The following is a 20,000-nucleotide window of genomic DNA, read 5'->3' as shown; positions in this document are numbered from 1 at the left end:
ACTGGGCAAAAATGGCCTGCATGGCAGAGTTCCAAGACGAAAACCACTGCTGAGCAAAAAGAACATTAAGGCTCGTCTCATTTTTGCCAGAAAACATATTGATGATCCCCAAGACTTTTGGGAAAATACTCTGTGGACTGATGAGACAAAAGTTGAACTTTTTGGAAGGTGTGTGTCCCATTACATCTGGCGTAAAAGTAACACCGCATTTCAGAAAAAGAACATCATACCAACAGTAAAATATGGTGGTGGTAGTGTGATGGTCTGGGGCTGTTTTGCTGCTTCAGGACCTGGAAGACTTGCTGTGATAAATGGAACCATGAATTCTGCTGTCTACCAAAAAATCCTGAACGAGAATGTCCGGCCATCTGTTCGTGACCTCAAGCTGAAGCGAACTTGGGTTCTGCAGCAGGACAATGATCCAAAACACACCAGCAAGTCCACCTCTGAATGGCTGAAGAAAAACAAAATGAAGACTTTGGAGTGGCCTAGTCAAAGTCCTGACCTGAATCCTATTGAGATGCTGTGGCATGACCTTAAAAAGGCAGTTCATGCTCGAAAACCCTCCAATGTGGCTGAATTACAACAATTCTGCAAATATGAGTGGGCCAAAATTCCTCCACAGCGCTGTAAAAGACTCATTGCAAGTTATCGCAAACGCTTGATTGCAGTTGTTGCTGCTAAGGGTGGCCCAAGCAGTTATTAGGTTTAGGGGGCAATCACTTTTTCACACAGGGCCATGTAGGTTTGGATTTTGTTTTCCCTTAATAATAACAACCTCCATTTAAAAACCTCATTTTGTGTTTACTTGTGTTATCTCTGACTAATATTTAAACTTGTTTGATGATCTGAAACATTTAAGTGTGACAAACATGCAAAAAAATAAGAAATCAGAAGGGGGCAAACATTTTTTCACACCACTGTGTGTATATATATATATATATATATATATATATATATATATAACTTGTGATAATATCTATATTTTAAGCTACAGCACTGGTTTACAGACACCAATAAGGGGAACACTGAGGCCACCTATAGGCAATACTTGACATTGCTATGAAATTGTAAAATGTGTCATTTTTTGTTCCAGCAGATGGCAGCAGACACTCCTAATAGATGACACATAACAACTTTTTTTCATAAATATTTAACTTTGCTTTTTACTCAATTGAAGGTAACAAAAAAGTGCTTATTTTATATAAAAAATGTCATGGTGTAATTTGAGTAAATTGAGTTCTAAATCCATACCCCCCCACCCCCCATCCAAAAAGAAAGTATGTCAATAAATGTGGAGGGAGAACACTTGATGTCACATTCAGATGTGTGTATGAGAATGACCTGCCAGTGCTGCTGCTGAGCAGTTTGTCTTTGATCATCCACTGGATGAAGGGTGGCGGGTCACCTGACGCCTGACAGTGAAAGACCGCCGTGTGACCCTGATACACAGTTGTCTGCTCCGGCTCCAACTTAAACTTGATATGAACTGTCAAAGCACACACAAACACACTGGATATGTATAGAGAGAGACTGTGTGTGTGTGTGTTTGAAAGTAGTTGTATATTCATCTGTTTCAGTCATGTGACTTTCCTCGCAGCGGCCATATTTATGACCATAAGCGGGTGGAAGAAATGGCAGTGGATGAACAAAAACACCTGTGAAACAACATAAAGAAAAACTTCAATAATTGCTTTTGATCCACGCAAGGTCCCAGGAAATATTTATACAGCACAAATATTGCCAAATTGGACTTTCACGGACATTTGAATATATATTTTATCCACGATTTATCTCCGTATGGTGGCGAGTATACATGTCCAGAAGTTAAAAATGTTTTTGTGTCGTTTTCTGGTCTGATTCGGTCTCTGTGATGATCCCGTCTGTATTAAGGTAAGAGCTTCATCTATCTCAAAGCAACTGAGGCGAACACACCTGTGCAATACCTGAAGCTGAAGTGATGTCTCTTTTGGAGCATAGTTAATTGAAAAGTTAATTTAGTTATATGTTAATAATAAAATATGCAATATTTTCCATATCATCTTGCTGTGGTATGTTTACATTGTAGTCTGGTGGTGTGATTGGATAAAGTCTGTGCTTTATAATCTTAAGATGTGTTGTTTATTGACTAACATTAAATATATACTGTACAATTATCACATACCTACAGTCCAGGTGTTATGAATTTAACATCGTCCTATGTGCATTTCCAGTTTAACTGTATCACTCGATTGTGTTATAAATTAAATTGAAATGTTTATTGACATCTAACATGTAAAAGATGTTTGAGGTAAAATTTCTCAATTTTAGGCTAAACATTTTCAGAATAAATGAGCAGAAGCCAACAAGTGCTACAATTCTCCCAGCCTGCATGGGTTTGGCGAAGTTTATTAAAAGTTTTGCCAAGTTTTGTCGCATTCCACAGCGTAGCACAATGAAGGCATTTTGGGTTGAGGTCACAAATATGGCGGCGTGGTTGTCAAACAGATGAATACACTTCAATACAGTCTGATGGAGTCTCACACAGTGATCTCACCTCCTACAGTGAGCTGTACATATGCTCTGATCTCTCCCTGCATGCTGTTAAATGCGACACACGTGTAGTTTCCTGCATCAGCACGAGTGACTGTCCTGAATCTCAGAACACTGTTCATCTGACTCACATGAGACGAGAGAGCACTGCCATCTGCAGAGAGAGAGAGAGAGACATGAGAAACATTCACAATGACATTAAGACATCTGAACACACATATTAAAGTGAGGGCCGTTCACACTGACAGCGATTCTCAGCAACAAATCCACAAGAAGTCGATATGAGTGACAGCTAACATCGGTGATGCCATACAGTTCAACTTTATCCTCATGCAACCCTGCGTCCACATGTGTGGACGTTGTATTTTGGCTTTGCTATTGTCAAGGGATGCAGAGATGAGGATCCAATCACAGAGCTGAAAAACCAAAAGATTTATTTATACAATAAACCAAAACAAACTCCCACGAGGGGGAAAAATAACACAAACAACCCTGTAGGGGGGAATACGTAAACCAGGACTGGGGCGAACGGTAACGAGGAACCAGGACCGACCGGACCGAACAGGAACACGAAAACCAGGAACAGGGCTGAAAACAGGACCGACTAGAACAAGACCAACAAACACACATCACAGGAAACAAGACGAACTGGCACTGGACAGCAAACACGAGGAGACTAATATAGGGAGAGGTTAATATAGGGCAGGTGTTACTAATGAAACAATAATGAGCAAACAAGGAGGCGGGGTGTGACATAAGACAGAGAAACACACGGCGAAACAGAAACAATAACAAAGCCGCGTGTTCTCACAAGACAGCAAAACATCTGAATGGCATGAGCGCACATCGGCAAGACAATGAGATGATATACACTCATGCCAATCGACAAACAAGATGAGAGAACGCATAGCAACACTAAGCAAAGCGATGCCATGTGTTCACACAACAAAACGAAACCGGAGCGTACATCGCAAGGCAAACACCACGCGATGCATGCAACAGGTGACAAAATGAGACACACACACACCGATATCTATGACCGAAGTGACCGAACCTCAGCACATCACGAAGACAGCTCGCGACCCGGGCTCGCAGCGCAAAGCGTACACTACGCCTCCACGGTCTTGAGAGACAGATACAAAGACCAACATAAATTATTGACGCGAGTGCATGCAGCCAAGACGACACAAGCGTGATGCATCAACGTCAGAAGCAGACAGACAAGGAGTATGAATGTCCGAATCCCGACACAGACCGAAACCGAACCAGATAGGAAGTCAGAACCCAGACACCACACTCCAGACATGAAACAAGACGGATTGAAGAGCGCACGGCAAGGAACATAACCGAAACAGTGTGCTCACACAAAGACAGACATGGGCAGATATTGCCACGGACTGACAGAGTGACAGGACCATGACAGCTATTCGCAATGTGTAATTTCATTTCATTTAAACCGACTGATCTCAGTTCAGAAAGACTATGTGCTGTCAGTAAAGGGTTAAACTTCCGACGGACGGAGTCATGTGACAAAACATCAGGGTGGCGATCGCAGAGGAGTTTGTGTTTGGTTGAAATACCAACTGTGGCGTGAGGGGGGCGTGGTCATGTTTCGGTCTGCAGGAGAGGGAGAGTGGTAAGGATCATAACCCAGGTGACAATCCTTACCACTCTCCCTCTCCCGCAGACCGAAACATGACCATACTTATGCAAGTGAGCAGATGTGACACGATGATGACCAATGGGAGAATAGACTGTAAAGCTCACATGATACGCCTCCTGATACAGTTACTGAAAAAACTGTAGTAGGAAGGCTTACTAGCATCCAAAAGTACAGTGACTTGACGACGTCCGGTGATGAAATCACTGTCTTTGTGAACTCAATCAGAGTGAAGTGTGCAGTATATATGTGTGACCTGTTCTGCTCCAGTGTATTGTGGGCGTCTCTCGTCCCTGTGCGATGCAGTTGACGCTGCTCTCTCTGTCCAGCTGTAAACACTGCGACGGCTGCGGGACGGGGGTGAACTTCAACTTCTCTGAAAGAGACATCAGACAATCAGACAGATGTGATCAGATGAGACACTTAAACAGGTGACGGTGTTACAGCGTGAAAACAATAGTAAAAACCTGTCTTTATATCTGGACTCAAGACAAAAGGGGGCTAGTTGCATGCAGAAGAAAACAATTGTGGAAACATAAATCCACACAAAAATAAATTGGTCTATATATTGGCAGTATGTTTCATCTGACCTCAAAACATATTATAACAATACATGTGACATTTATTTAGTGGAGTAAATTAACTCAAAATAATGTTTCACTGTCTTTCATTAACTCGCGACTCGAGTCTTCTGAATCCGTTCAAAGTTTTGTTCATTTTGCCTTAATTCGATCAGTGACCATTTCTGTAAATCACACTTTTACGCCAGTAGGTGGCAGCAAATGGAGGAGTCTGTTCCAACACCTAGTGAGCTTCCTCAGGAGGCAGCAGTTTAAGACATCATAGGCACGCTCCCGACGCGAATAATTAATCTTAATTATGCTGCCTCATAAGATACCTCATTTTGGACAAATTTTAAGGTAGCATCGTATGTATCCTTCCCCGGGTAGGCAATCCCAGAATGCACCATGATGAGCTCGATGGAAATATAAAAAACACATGCACTATGCGTAATTATGCTCATTAGAGTATCGTGTTGTTCCTCTCACATTCCTCCACCTCTACTGAAATCAGTTGCGAGTTGAGTCTCACGTTCACTGCCTGCACGCAACGAGCGCTATTTTAATGATGTGCGGAGCTGCCGCCTATGCAAAGCGTTCCGCATTTTGGTGGCCGGTAGGGAGCCCCTCCGCCCCTGGCAGCGGCTCCACAGGTCCAGGCAGCCGGCAGCGAGCCCCTCCTCCACTCGCAGATGGCAGCCATTCCTCCACATCCAGGCGGCCGGCAGCGACTCCTCCGTCCCCTGGCGGACGACCGCGGCTGCTCCTTTGGGTGGATGGCAGTGGCGAGAACTCCACAATAGCGCATCCCTCCTCCTTCCCGGACTTCGGCACCAATGTAACAGGGTTGAAATGGGAAAGGAGGAGGTGGGAACCAGCTGAACAAAGTAATATTTTAATAGGAACATAAACGCACACACGGCAGCTGTGTGTGGCGCTCTCTCTCTCAAACTGCCGCATCCCGCTGCACTTATCCCTCTCCTCGGCTGATTAGCCTGATCGCCCTCCTCCTCGTCACACTATTATTTTGTGAACTGCTGTGTGTGCCTATCAAGCTATACAAAAAAAAGACAACAATATTAGCCTAAAAACGTTTTTGAATTTCAACTTTTACTCATAATTCATCCAACCCCTTTCTCTCGTTAAATGAGATTACCGAACTAAATGAACAACATTTCTCCTCTCCTTCAGTCGGTCAACAGACACTGATCATTACTTGATCACGAATCGTCTTGATGAAACTCAAATGACCAAATGGTAAAGTCACAGATTATTAGGGGGGGCTGACATGAAATTTGAGGGGTGGGGGGAGGGGGTGAAGCCCTCCTAAATAGGGTCTAGCAACGTCAACGTTCTGGGACATGGCTAAAACAGTCAAATCTAAACATAAAAGACATTTGAAAAGTACCAAAAATAAATGATGACGGCCTTGCAAAAAATTCCAAATCAGTTTTAAGGACACCTTCACATGGCAAAAAGAACAAGTTGAAATCTGTTTGTTATAAATATACATATACTGTATTTCTCCGGTCACTAATATATATTTGGTCAAAAATATCAGACACCAAATGGGTTAAACTGGCATCCGTGCTTCTTGTTTACAGTCACAAGACACCACATCGTTGCTATGATGATCAGTATGTCAACCATCATGAGTTCTGGAGTGACTTCTGTATTCTGTTCATACACACATAACAATCATTTAGGGGATTTACTCCTTCATTTAACTGCTGTTGTCACACTTAAAACTCTGCCGTGTGTTCAGGACAAAACAGACACAGAAACATACTCACTCACCCAGTATATAAACGCGAGCATGTCCGGTGAGCGAGCCACCTTCACTCACACACACACAGCTGTAGATCTGAGCGTCATTCACCTCGGCACTGTTGATCCGCAGAGTCCCGTTAGAGAAGAGCTTATAACGAGAACCCTGCACAGTGCACACACAGATGATGTTAATGATGAACCTGCAGTGACCCCCACAGTTACAAATGCTCTGTAATCTGATGACATATATAAACAGAACAATCAATCAAACCTCATCACTGATAGGGATGTTTCTGCGGAACCATGTGACCCGTGGGTCAGGTGTGCTCTGAGCGTGACAGTGCAGGTATCCAGGGTGACCTTCCTCGATGTGTGTGTCCTGAGGCTCTGTGATCCATTCTGGAGACGCTGTAACACAAACACATGCTAAAATACATCACAGAGTGAGCTCAGGTTCCATATGACAGCGTTGTGGAAGTGTTAACTCACTGGCGACAGTCACGATGAGTTCCTGTTCTTTCTGTCCTGCTTTATTCCATGCGACACACGTGTAAACGCCAGAGTCTGATCTATCGGTAGGGTTGAAGATCAGATCTCTGTCCCGCTGATACACACGACCCTCAGATGACACGCGATCACCTGCATGCTCCCACCACACCTCCGGCAGCGGCTGACCCCGGGGCGGGTCACAGGTCACCCTCTCCCTGCTGTTAGCGGAGAAAACCCGAGACATGCGTTCGCCCATGTCATCGATCTCTACACAGAGAGAGAAAGAAACAGAGAGAATCATCACTTTTACCTTTATTTGTCAATTAAACAGTGTGTTTTTTTTTATGTATGTTGTTTTGGACTGTTTGATTTGTATGCAGCTCATCTGCTTTGACACAAAGACTTTGAAATGTCCTCACCTGCGATTCTGAGCTCAGCCTCCACCTGCACATGTTTGTTTTCTCCATACTGAGCGACACACTTATATACACCTGTGCTGCGCTGCTTTACCTGAGTGATGTGCAGGGTGCCGTTACTGTACACTATAACCCTGTGTGACACACACACAAACACGATCATATACAAGACATACAGGCCTGATGTGTTATTTAGTAGTTGATAAAGATCTGATGAAACAATTGAAAAACACTGAAACTGATCAACTGACCAATCACATCAGTATATTCTGTGTTGAGCACTGCATATACAGAATGGTACATACAAGTCTCAACAAAAACATTAGATCAGCAACTCTTTTTAAAGGGAGAAAGTTTATTTTAAATAAAACCGACACGTTTCAGCACACAGGAACCTTAATAACCCTGACGGAGGCCAAAACGTGTCATTTTTTATTTAACCCTTGTGTTGTGTGTTTGTATTGTGTAAACACCTTTTGTGTTCTCTGTCAAAAATGACCGGTCCACTAAGATAGTTTATAAACCTCTCATATTGCATATATTATCCCAAGATATTGCATTAGATCTTTTTATCAACTTCTTTTTTAGTAATTATGACAGGTTTTGTATTTTTAACATATTTAACTGTTGTGCTGTGTTGAAATTTTTTTTTACCTAATTTGGTGTTCCCGGTCAAAAATGACCGGCCTATAAGAATAGCTTATAAACCTCTCGCTATGCTATATCATCACCAAATATTGGATTAGATCTTTTTGCCAACATGTTTTCTTTTAGATAGCACAGGTTTTGTATTTCTTTTTGGAACTTATTAATCATAGGCCTCACTGACCTGAGTTTATGCATCTCGTTTTTGAGTGAAAAAAAACATTATATGTGGATAATTTTGGCAATATTAAATAAAATATGAAAATATTCTGTACTATTTAACAAACTAGTGCACTTTGATGTTTAACCAGGAAGTTTGTTTTGAAATGCTTTTATTTTGTACAAAATGGCACAAAGTCACACTTGTGGTGTTCCCGGTCAAAAATGACCGGCCATTGAAAATGAATGGGGGAGATCAAAAATAAGAGAAAAAGGAGCACATTTATCATGTTCATGTTCACATATTTGCATGTGTTGCATTGTATTTGCATTGTGTACACACAAACACACACAGATACTCATGTACACACAAGAACTCTTGAGTATTACATGCCTTCTTTTTCACAGAGATGAACTTTATCCTACCCTGAACTGCATCCAAAATTGATGTGGGGAATTTTTTATTTTTGCACTTTTGTTTTTGCTGTTCTAAACAATATAACTCACATTACAAATTAAAATTATGCACGTGCTTAAAAGGATTTTATGTTGGTGTTTTTTATATTACACATAGACAGAATGATTATAAATGTTATAAAAAAAAAAATAAAAAAACGTTTTCATCATATCTGATTTCTCATGCTTTAATTTAGTAAATAACAGGCCGATATATCGGTGCATCCCTAGCTTTTCTTTTTTTCTCCCATTTTCTCCCCAATTTGGAATGCCCAATTCCCAATGTGCTCTAAGTCCTCGTGGTGGCGTAGTGACTCGCCTCAATCTGGGTGGAGGAGGACGAATCTCAGTTGCCTCCATGTCTGAAACCGTCAATCCGCGCATCTTATCACGTGACTTGTTGAGAGCGTTACCGCGGAGACGTAGTGCACGTGGAGGCTTCACGCTATTCTACGCGGCATCCACGCACAACTCACAACACACCCCACTGAGAGTGAGAACCACATTATAGCAACCACGAGGAGGTTACCCCATGTGACTCTACCCTCCCTAGCAACCGGGCCAATTTGATTGCTTAGGAGACCTGGCTGGAGTCACTCAGCACACCCTGGATTTGAACTTGTGACCCCAGAGGCTAATTGAACTCAGCGACCTTTTTCAGGATTGATTTCAGGTTGACAAATTCAAACCAGTCCAATCAGGCTTAATTGGTACCATGATGCAGCTCATCAACTTTCTCTGTCAACTCAGGCTTCGACCCTGACTTTAAGATGAAATTATGCACTCGTGCACATGAATGAGCGACATTTGCAGCGCACAACCAATCATGTGAGAGAACGCGATTCACTTCTCACGAGAGACTCAGCGGAATTTTCCTCTGTGCTGAAAGCTGATTATTATGAAAATAAGAATTTAAATTCATTTAAACTGTGCACAAGACATTGTTTTAAACATATATATATATATATAAATAATTTAAATGCATTTACACTGCTCAAGAGTTCAGCATGAAATCATGATGACTTAAAACACATGATTTACACAGTACATGGGATAACTGTAAAATTATGAAGCATATTCAAGACATTTACACAACAAGAAGAAACAGCTGCTATGACAGCTCAAGAGGACTGCTGCAAACTCATTCTTAATGTGATAAAAATATATATAAAACAGCTGGCATATCAATGCATAAGTGAATTCATATAGGCCCACAACAAGAACACACAGGCTTATTACTTTTAAAAGCTTACATTTATTTAAAATATAAAAGCTTTTGTATTTCTTTGAATTGAAAACTTTATATATCATTCAAAACTATTACAAATAAATATAGGCTACTATTGATTACAGAACTATTAGAGACTATAAAGATGAATATTTTCCCTAAGTTTATTTTCCTTTATCAAAATCTATCAGTTAGTAGTATATCAAAAAGTTTTTGTTTTTTTTTAGAAAATGGAATAAACTACTTTATAAATATATACGGGATAATAGGAAAGCTAAAATTATTCTTAAAATTCTTACGTTGTCAAAAAGGCTTGGAGGACTAGAATTCCCAAATGTAATAAATTATTATAAAGCTGCACAAATTCAACCTATATTGATCTAAAGTGAAATAAAGGAAGATGGAAATTTATCAAATTGGGGAACCGATTAGTATATCCCTGTTCCTACACAAAGCAACACATATCAATATATAATATTTGTATTAATAGTACTTTTAGAATATGTTTAAAAAAAATAGTACAATTAAGAAAGATAATTAATTTACAGATCCTGATTTCATGGTAAATAGATGAGATAATGCACTGAAGTTTTGGGCAGATAGAGGTCTGAAAAGAGATCAGCTGTTCACTGATAAAGGAATGGATTCACATTTATTTATTATTTACAGGTAAGAAGATATTTATTAACAGAAGTTATAAGAAATAAAAAGGAAATGCATCCATTATTAAATGATATAATTGATACATTCAATACAATTAATCTAATAAAAATGTTAGGAATTTTAAAGAGTGCACTTGAAAGAGATAAACAGGACACTCTGAATAAAATGATATGTAGAGAGGATGAATTAAAAATACAAGAAGAAATATCATATAATGTACATTCCACACTACTCAATCCAGTGTTTGGAGGGAATCTGCTTGGAAGATACAAATAAGATTGTTTATAACACCTGTTATTCAAAGTAAATACGATAGCATGTAAAAGGGATCGTTGGAGAAACTGTGGAGAACAAAAAGTCTCATTACAGTCAAATTTTATACGAGTGCTCTAAAGTGACAACTTATTAAAATGAAGTGATCAGACAGGTTAATTTAATATTTAACTGCACAATAGAAATACATCCAGAAAACATTATTTCGTGTATAATGCCATTGTGCTTAAGAAATAAAACTGAATATATTTAGGGTAATCAGAATAGCAGCTTTGAAACAGATTACAAAAAAAACATTCTTAAACCAGAAACCCCACAAATTCAAAGATGGAGAGAAACGATGTTTGGAAATATACCAAATAACATTTATAATTAATAATAAAAGTCTGGAATGTGAACAAAAATTACTTAAAAAAAATTATAAATTAATTTATATAGATTGTTTCCATCAGATAATTTAAAATATGAGGTATGATGTCATATCTCATTTAATATTTAAAAAAAGGAGGTGATGCCTTAACTTACTTTCCACTTTATTTGAAATAAAATATAACATGTAAATGAATGAATTACACGTGTTATTTATCAAATATGTTATGAATGGTTATTTGATATGGTTATTCAAAATGACATAATGTTTTTTTTTTATTTCTCCTTCTTCATGTACAATTTGCACACTGTCTTTAGTAAAAGAAAATGCAAAAACAAAAAGCATAAAAAAGGCTACTACTTTATTCATTAAAAAGTGAGCACTTAGAATACTGAATGCAAACAATTGATATGCAATAATAAGACGTATTTGTTCTTTTTATAAAAAAAACTTGCAAGTGAAATACTGTGTTCATCTTGATGAAAGAAAGAAGGGGTTTGGGTTTGGGTGGCATTCACCCCTTTCTATTGCAATCTTGAGCTTTTAATATTTGAAAAACGATTATATTTTGCAGGTATCATATTAATCCATCTTACTGGCTGTTTTATAGATTGCCTAATATATTATCTTTATATTTTCAAAGATTTTTTTGTTGTTGTTGTTGTTGCTGTGGCTAAAGAGGGTAAATGAAAAGCAATTACATTTTAAATAAAATACAACACTCTGCCGAAAATCTACATTTAGATTCTCAAATAAATTATTTATCATGAAGGGTCAATTTTTGTGGATTTCTCAGATTTTATTTGTAAAGTGTGCTTTAAGAGACACAGGGGAGTGACTTGATTGCATCAGAGATGTCATTTTACTCACAGCTGATTGGTTTAGCATCTGTTAGCGATCTGTAATCCAAAATAAAACCTGCTACGGAGCAGGTTAGCCGTGTAGCGAAAGTTACTATGGAGATGAACACCGCTAAAAGCCGACCAAACTTCATGGTACCTAAAACCTGGGGTTGAGGCAAACTAAACTAAAACTTAGCTGGCTAGCCACCGAAACCAGCTTCATGGTACAGGCCTCAGGTGTGGTAGTCAGCGTCTTTACTCGCTGAGCTACTCAGGCCCCCCGGTGCATCCCTAACTTCATTATTACCAAACAACATCACGTGTGCAACACAACACAGAAATGACGACTCATAATCCATTGCAGTTTAATCACATCTTAGTGACAGGTGTGAAAGAAACCCCATCAAAAAAAAAAAAAAAAAAATGTCTTTCTTTCTTTTTACAAAAAATGCAATAAAATGTGCTTAATGGCTTTCAGACTTTATGAATAAGTGCTAAAGCTTGAAAATGATGGATGAATTTAGATGAGAGACTGATGAATCTAACAGAAGAATCAGAGAGATCAATCATGACACTCAATGTGAAGCCACAGATTATCTCAGACAGACAGGATGTTATCAGTGTATTGAATATCATCAGAGCAGCACTTCCTCACAATGGAACGAGTTCAAACACGTGATGATGAATGATGAACAGCCCCTGATTCCCCTCTGCCCTCCTGCTTCATTTTAAAACACCCTCTGTTCATCCCATAATGCACCAGTGACACATGACTGGATGGATTTGATCTGTTTGTATAATGTGTGTTCATCAGCAGGTGATTTTTATATTTAAAAGAAAAACACTTGTGTAAAGAAAACCTATTTTATTCTGACAATAAGGATCTACTGTATACAAATAGCTAAATCAAGATTTGATCTCTGTCTGAGGCACTCGCATGTGCTCCTACCTGTGATTTTAAGAGTCTAGAGGTGAAAATGAAGGGATGAATATAAGGGAGTCTCACCGTGATTTGTTGACAACAGGTTCAGTGTCGTGAAACCATTCGAGCACCGGCGGCGGTTTGGCTCTGAACTGACAGTGAAACACGGCTTCCTCGTTCCTCAACACCACCTGATCTTCTGGAGACACCACCACACGAGGAAGAGTCTTATCTAGAGACAGACAGAGAGGAGAGCGTTCACAGACCTGTCTGTGTCTCTCATCACATTCATGTGTATTATTCTCTGTTTTTCTCTCTCCTGTCATTAGTCATTTTCACGCTCTGTCTCTCTCTTTATTCTTCATGGCAGGTTTTATTCTGTGCACAGGTGTTTGCATGAGCTGCACAGGTGGCTGATGGGATAGCTGACAGAGGTGTTTGGTTACGCTTTATATAATTCTGTTCTGCTGTGCACATGATGTCACAAACACATTAGAACACATGAAAACAGCTGCAGCCACACGCAATAATACATGCACCCTCAAAACCTAGTGAGACGACTATCTAGACCACAGACACCAAGAGACATATTATTAAATTCAAAAAAATTACTTGTCTGGATAGAAAAAAAAGACATTTAAGTAATAATTCCAAGCTCAAATAACATGTCAAAGTTTCTGTTGTAAGTTTTCTAAAATAAAACTCTAGTTTAGCACTTAACTAGGTGTTGCTAACATGTGTTAGCATGTTTTAACTCTTAGCTAGGCATTGCTACTATGTTTTAGCTCTTAACTAGGCACTGTTAGCATGTTTTAGCACTTAACTAGGTGTTACAAGCATGTGTTAGCATGTTCTAACTCTTAGCTAGGCATTGCTACTATGTTTTAGCTCTTAACTAGGCATTGTTAGCATGTTTAGCACTTAACTAGGTGTTGCTAGCATGTGTTAGCATGTTTTAACTCTTAGCTAGGCATTGCTACTATGTTTTAGCTCTTAGCTAGGCATTGCTAATATGTTTTAGCTCTTAGCTAGGCATTGCTAATATGTTTTAGCTCTTAGCTAGGCACTGTTAGCATGTTTTAGCACTTAACTAGGTGATGCTAGCATGTGTTAGCATGTTTTAACTCTTAGCTAGGCATTGCTATTATGTTTTAACTCTTAGCTAGGCATTGCTAATATGTTTTAGCTCTTAGCTAGGCATTGTTTTTAAATAAAGTATGTATAGAATACTGGATAATCTATTACATGTGCAGCATATAACCGGAGCACACTGTGTGGAATATGGCTCGACATTAAACATTGTCAAGTGAAGTAAAATGGTCATTCACTTGTCCGAGGAAAAAAAATTTACTTGTCTGGATAGAAAAAAGACATTTAAGTAATAGTTCCAAGCTCAAATAACATGTCAAAGTTTCTGTTGTAAGTTTTCTAAAATAACAACAGATGCCTAACCTAACAGTATACAATCAACTCAATTCTCTATGACAATGTAAAGTAGGGGAGGAGACTATTGTCATATGGTAGTTATATCTTGTTATGTACGGTAGTCAAATAAAGAAAAGCCCCAATCGCCATAATTTACAGCAGGAATGGTCATAGTTCTATGGAATGAGATCTACTTTTTCATCATGTTATTGCAGCAAATCTAACATGCACAATATGTACATTGTCACAATACCAAAATTTCAGTAATCATTAGTGATATCTGACGATTCTTGATACTAGCTTCAATACCACAACAAATAATAACACTCACTAAATTTAAAAGTTGGTAGACAAACTTTATGTTAATTGGCTTGAAAAAGCCTGGTCTGAAAGTTTAAGACAGACAAATAGACAGACAGAAACTTAGCATGATGCTAGCATGTTTCTAGCATGTTTTAACACTTAGCTAGGCACTGTTAGCATGTTTTAACACTTAACTAGGCATTGTTAGCATGTTTAGCACTAAACTAGGTGTTGTTAGCATGTTTAGCACTTAACTAGATGTTGCTAGCATGTGTTAGCATGTTTTAACTCTTAGCTAGGCATTGTTAGCATGTTTTAGCACTTAACTAGGTGTTACAAGCATGTGTTAGCATGTTTTAACTCTTAGCTAGGCATTGCAAATATGTTTTAGCTCTTAACTAGGCACTGTTAGCATGTTTTAACACTTAACTAGGTGTTACAAGCATGTGTTAGCATGTTTTAACTCTTAGCTAGGCATTGCAAATATGTTTTAGCTCTTAACTAGGCACTGTTAGCATGTTTTAACACTTAACTAGGCATTGCTAGCATGTTTAGCACTTAACTAGGTGTTACTAGCATGTGTAAGCATGTTTTAACTGTTAGCTAGGCATTGTTAGCATGTTTTACCACTTAACTAGGCGTTTCTAGCATGTGTTAAAATGTTTTAACTCTTAGCTAGGCATTGCTAATATGTTTTAGCTCTTAGCTAGGCGTTGTTAGCATGTTTTAGCACTTAACTAGGCACTGTTAGCATGTTTAACTCTTAACTAGGTGTTGCTAGCATGTGTTAGCATGTTTGAACTCTTAGCTATGCATTGCTAATAAGTTTTAGCTCTTAACTAGGCATTGTTGGCATGTTATAGCACTTAACTAGGAGTTGCTAGCATATGTTAGCATGTTTTAACTCTTAGCTAGGCGTTGTTAGCATGTTTTAGCACTTAACTAGGTGATGCTAGCATGTGTTAGCATGTTTTAACTCTTAGCTAGGCATTGCTATTATGTTTTAACTCTTAGCTAGGCATTGTTTTTAAATAAAGTATGCACAGAATACCGGATAATCTATTACATGTGCAGCATATAACTGGAGCACACTGTGTGGAATATGGCTCGACATTAAACATTGTCATGTGAAGTAAAATTGTGATTCACTTGTCCGAGGAAAAAAAATGAGATCTACTTTTTCATCATGTTATTGCAGCAAATCTAACATGCACAATATGTACATTGTCACAATACCAAAATTTCAGTAGTCATTAGTGATATTTGACGATTCTTGATACTAGCTTCAATACCACAACAAATAATAACACTCACTAAATTTAAAAGTTGGTAGACAAACTTTAGCTTAATTGGCTTGAAAAAGTCTGGTCTGAAATTTTAAGACAGACAGATAGAAACTTAGCATGATGCTAGCATGTTTTAGCACTTAGCTAAGTGTTGCTAGCATGTTCACAGATTTTTTTAATAGAAGCCAATATACAGTATCCTGTGTGAGCTAATGATCCAATTTACAGTTTAACCTCTTACCGATGATACTAAGCGTGATGTTTTGGTTACTGCACACTTGTCCGGCAGCATTTCGAGCGCAGCAGTGGTAAATCCCAGAATCCTCTGGTCTGAGGTCAGTCAGCGTCAGGATTCGATCCTTTCCTCCCAGTTGAACACCATCTTTAAACCATTTACTGCTAGGTCTGCACATGAATCATTCACAGATCACTTATGGAGAAACATCTCGGCATTTATACAAACACAATCAGCTAAAAACCTCATTACAGCAGCTGTGATTATTACTGTGACTAAAAACAGCTGCAACAGTGTGTAAGATAAACATTTACCATTTACCCTTCACCAAACACCCAATGCTGAGAGAATGATCAGTGTTCACTAATCATTTGATGAGATGTCATCTGTAAAATCGGTTTGAATGTATGGTATAATTTAAAAAAGAAAGCAAGAAAACAGAATTCAATGTAACAAGAAATGATTGGCTCACCGTGGATGTCCATCAATGTGACACTGCAGTGTGATTCGTTCAGCGTCCTCTAACTCCACCTCTGAGGCGGGTTCATTCATGGTGACCGGCCCCCTCTCCAGCCCTGACAACACACACAAACATTATAACCTGATCAATCAATACTGATCTGTCCAGAAAAACATTCTAGACCTGACAGATAGTGAGACAGGATGAAAATAAAAGATATGAGAGAGCTAGAGAAGGATACACCCATCTCTAATCACTTATATGGACCTAATGAGAAGACATCTATACAGCCTGAGAGAGTGAATCTCTTAAACATACACATATAAAGGTGGTCCAGCATCAGTGTTTGTGTGTGGACCCGCCAGCAGGTCCAAAAGGGGGCGCTATATCACGAACAAAGTCTCTGTAAACGTAAGTCAGGCATATGAGGTATCGCTTGAAAGCTTAGAATCTGAACTTTTCAGATATAAACATCACTTCTGCATTTATTTTACTTAAAATAACAAAATAAGGCCTCAAATCATTCACATTGAAAATTAGCGCCCCCTAGTGGTAATGGGGTAGAAATATTTATATAAAAATAACACCTTCACCTAAATGGACAAGTCATATATCAAATGAAAGCTCTCATTCTCAGGAATGTGTCTGTATAGGTTAATTTTATTGTCCTAATACCGCAGTTTAAAAGATTTTCAAAAGAATCACAAAGTGAAATATGACTTCTATAAGTCATCAAATACAAACGTCTCATTTATGCTCCATTAACTGCTGCTGTAAGCCCCAAACAGCTAAAAATGTATTATCTGCTTTTAACTTAGAGAGATTTCTACTAAATGAGTCATTATTTACTTGTCTGTGAGCTTGCTTGTGTGAATAATCCAATGTTATATCTTAGATGTCCAGAACAAAATATGACATCCAGCAGGGAAAGCATGCTAAAGAAATCATCAGAAAATATGTTTTGGACTATTGATGTTAAAATGTTATATATATTAACAAAGGGGATAATCTCAGCTTTCTAATAACACATATATTGAGCATCTAATCCACTCAGAGGACGAGATATTCAATGAAACAATGAGGGTGGTGCTTGAACTGAAAATTAGACTGAATGTCTATGGACGAGCACATCTGTGAGGGATAAAATGCGTTAGAGCGCCACCTACATTTCAGATCTGTATATTGTGATGGAATGTGATAGAGAAAATCTTTTTCCTAGTGCTTTCTGCCACCTAGTGGAATTAAGCAAGACTTTTCAAAGTGACGTAGAGTGAACAGAACCAGAATTACATGTTTACAAAGTTAAGACAACAACAAAACAATTTTTATTTATTTATTTTTTTACTCTGTTTATCATAAGGTTGTAAACACAGACAATATTATTTATGAATAATTTCAGTCTTTTTTATTATTTGGGGGGGGGGTTCTCTGAAAAATTAGACCCATTATTTGCAATTAGTCCACAGTATGTGTGAATGGTGAGCTTTTACATTTGAGTGTGAAAAATTGCAGGCAGCGGCACAAAACTGCACCAGAGTTGAAGAGGTTTATGATGTTTTTCTCCATAAACTCTAATTTAACCAGAGAATGAATAATAAAAACATGAACTGGAGGGATGAAAGTGAAAATCAAAAGAACCTCTTGGAGTAAATAACCACGATCACAGATGAAAGAACTGAGTGTAACGTGTGTGTTTAACTGTGTACATGTATGTTGTGCGTGTCAATAAAATCTGACGTATGTGAAACACAAAGCTCTTGTGTTGCGGTCTACATGTGACCTTGCTACTGGAAATCAGACTAGCAACTACTACTCATACTACTGTATTTTTTGGAAATAAAGTCGCACTTGAATATAAGTTTGAAAACACCCCAAAAACAAACACAGATAAGTCGCATCTCCGTATATGTTGCATGTGGACCCGCGAGCAGACGCACAACTTCCCTTCAGACGCTCACATGTCAGATGCGCAGCATCTACGCATCATAACATGCAGTATTTGGGCTTGTTTTAATCGGTAGCATTTGCTTTAGGTAATCGTGTGCAACAGTTTGTTACAGTTTCATGAAAAAAACAAAATAAGCCAAATCTATTTATATGTAACTCAGCGGTCAGCGGTCTAGAGTTCGTTAGAACAATAATGTTATGATGACAGAATATTTAAACTGGTTGCATAAAGTACTTTTGAACGGCAAAATATTCTAAATTTGCAACTTTAAAACGCTTCTACTGTCACTGTTTGTGTGTAAGCATATGTGTTTTGGTGTGTGTGTGCGCGTTTAAACGGCTGACATCAATTACGTAAAAATGATATTAATAAGTCGCTTCGGACTAAGTCACAGGACCTTTCAGATGATGAAAAAAGGCGACTTTAGCAGTATGTGTTATATATTTACTGTCTTACATAATTACGCTTTATTGTTTAAGATTAGGACATTTTACACACAAAATCTGGCATTAAAAAAATCAGGTTGAGTCAGTGTAAGAAGGTTTAGGGCCAGTCGAAGGAACTTTCACTTTTCAGCTACTATTGCATCTTTAAACACATTTTCTATAAGAAAACAGAACATTTAATGAAAATATAAACATATTTTTCTTGCATATAAAATACATTGCTAGAAATAAAATGTGCTGTATCATTTTCTTGTGGTGAGGCAAGTGAAAACTGTCAAAATGGAAAAAAAAATAAATAAATATATATATATATATATAAATATCCTTACTGCTGAGCATTGCAAAACTGTCCCATTTATTCAGGACTGGTCAATTAGCGCCTGTCACTGATGTTACCATGCAATGTCGTGAGGTCATGTGATAACAAAGATGCAAACTATTGTTTACATCATTTACTGTTGCATACTGCTTACTAAATTTCTAATTATTTTTAAAAGAATATGCTGTATACAGTGCATAGGCGTAATTTTATGTAGGGATAGTAGGGACATGTCCCAGTCAGCTTTAGGAAAATGTCCGACCAACATTTGAGCAATATTACCAGACAGAAAATAATTTATACATTGTTTTTATTTTCATTTTAACAACTAAGTGTCTTTAGTATAATTATTAATGTGTAAATGATTGTCCTGCCTCTTCTAAAGCAGTGCATAAATGGTGTTGTCACGTGGCACCTGTTACTTTTCTCAGCGCTGTTCAGGATGCACCAATCACAATCGTTTGTAAGATTGAAAAAAATAGAATAAATAAAATTCTGGAGAATACACGAGCGATTTCCATTGGTATCAAACGTCCTGTTCTTGAAATGTATACATTTAAACAAGCATACTTTTCGTGTACAAATACCTTCTG

General features: G+C 38.2%; 1 protein-coding gene across 2 annotated transcripts in view; it reads right to left on the bottom strand.

Annotated features, from left to right (window-relative positions):
* The window catches only part of LOC127411920 (inactive tyrosine-protein kinase 7-like), a 127,421-nt gene that overhangs the window by 15,244 nt on the left and 92,177 nt on the right, over positions 1 to 20,000 (bottom strand). For both annotated transcript variants that reach the window (XM_051647825.1, XM_051647827.1), the window contains exons 3-12: positions 16,707 to 16,809; positions 16,241 to 16,404; positions 13,070 to 13,217; positions 7,431 to 7,561; positions 7,012 to 7,278; positions 6,794 to 6,930; positions 6,550 to 6,685; positions 4,449 to 4,568; positions 2,537 to 2,686; positions 1,345 to 1,489 (exon numbers count right to left, since the gene is read on the bottom strand). In XM_051647825.1, the coding sequence (XP_051503785.1) occupies positions 1,345 to 1,489; positions 2,537 to 2,686; positions 4,449 to 4,568; positions 6,550 to 6,685; positions 6,794 to 6,930; positions 7,012 to 7,278; positions 7,431 to 7,561; positions 13,070 to 13,217; positions 16,241 to 16,404; positions 16,707 to 16,809 (1,501 nt within the window). The remainder of the gene's footprint in view (positions 1 to 1,344; positions 1,490 to 2,536; positions 2,687 to 4,448; positions 4,569 to 6,549; positions 6,686 to 6,793; positions 6,931 to 7,011; positions 7,279 to 7,430; positions 7,562 to 13,069; positions 13,218 to 16,240; positions 16,405 to 16,706; positions 16,810 to 20,000) is intronic.

This window comes from Myxocyprinus asiaticus, chromosome 21, assembly GCF_019703515.2.
Source record: "Myxocyprinus asiaticus isolate MX2 ecotype Aquarium Trade chromosome 21, UBuf_Myxa_2, whole genome shotgun sequence".
NCBI lineage: Eukaryota > Metazoa > Chordata > Actinopteri > Cypriniformes > Catostomidae > Myxocyprinus > Myxocyprinus asiaticus.
This window is presented reverse-complemented; position numbering and strand designations above follow the sequence as displayed.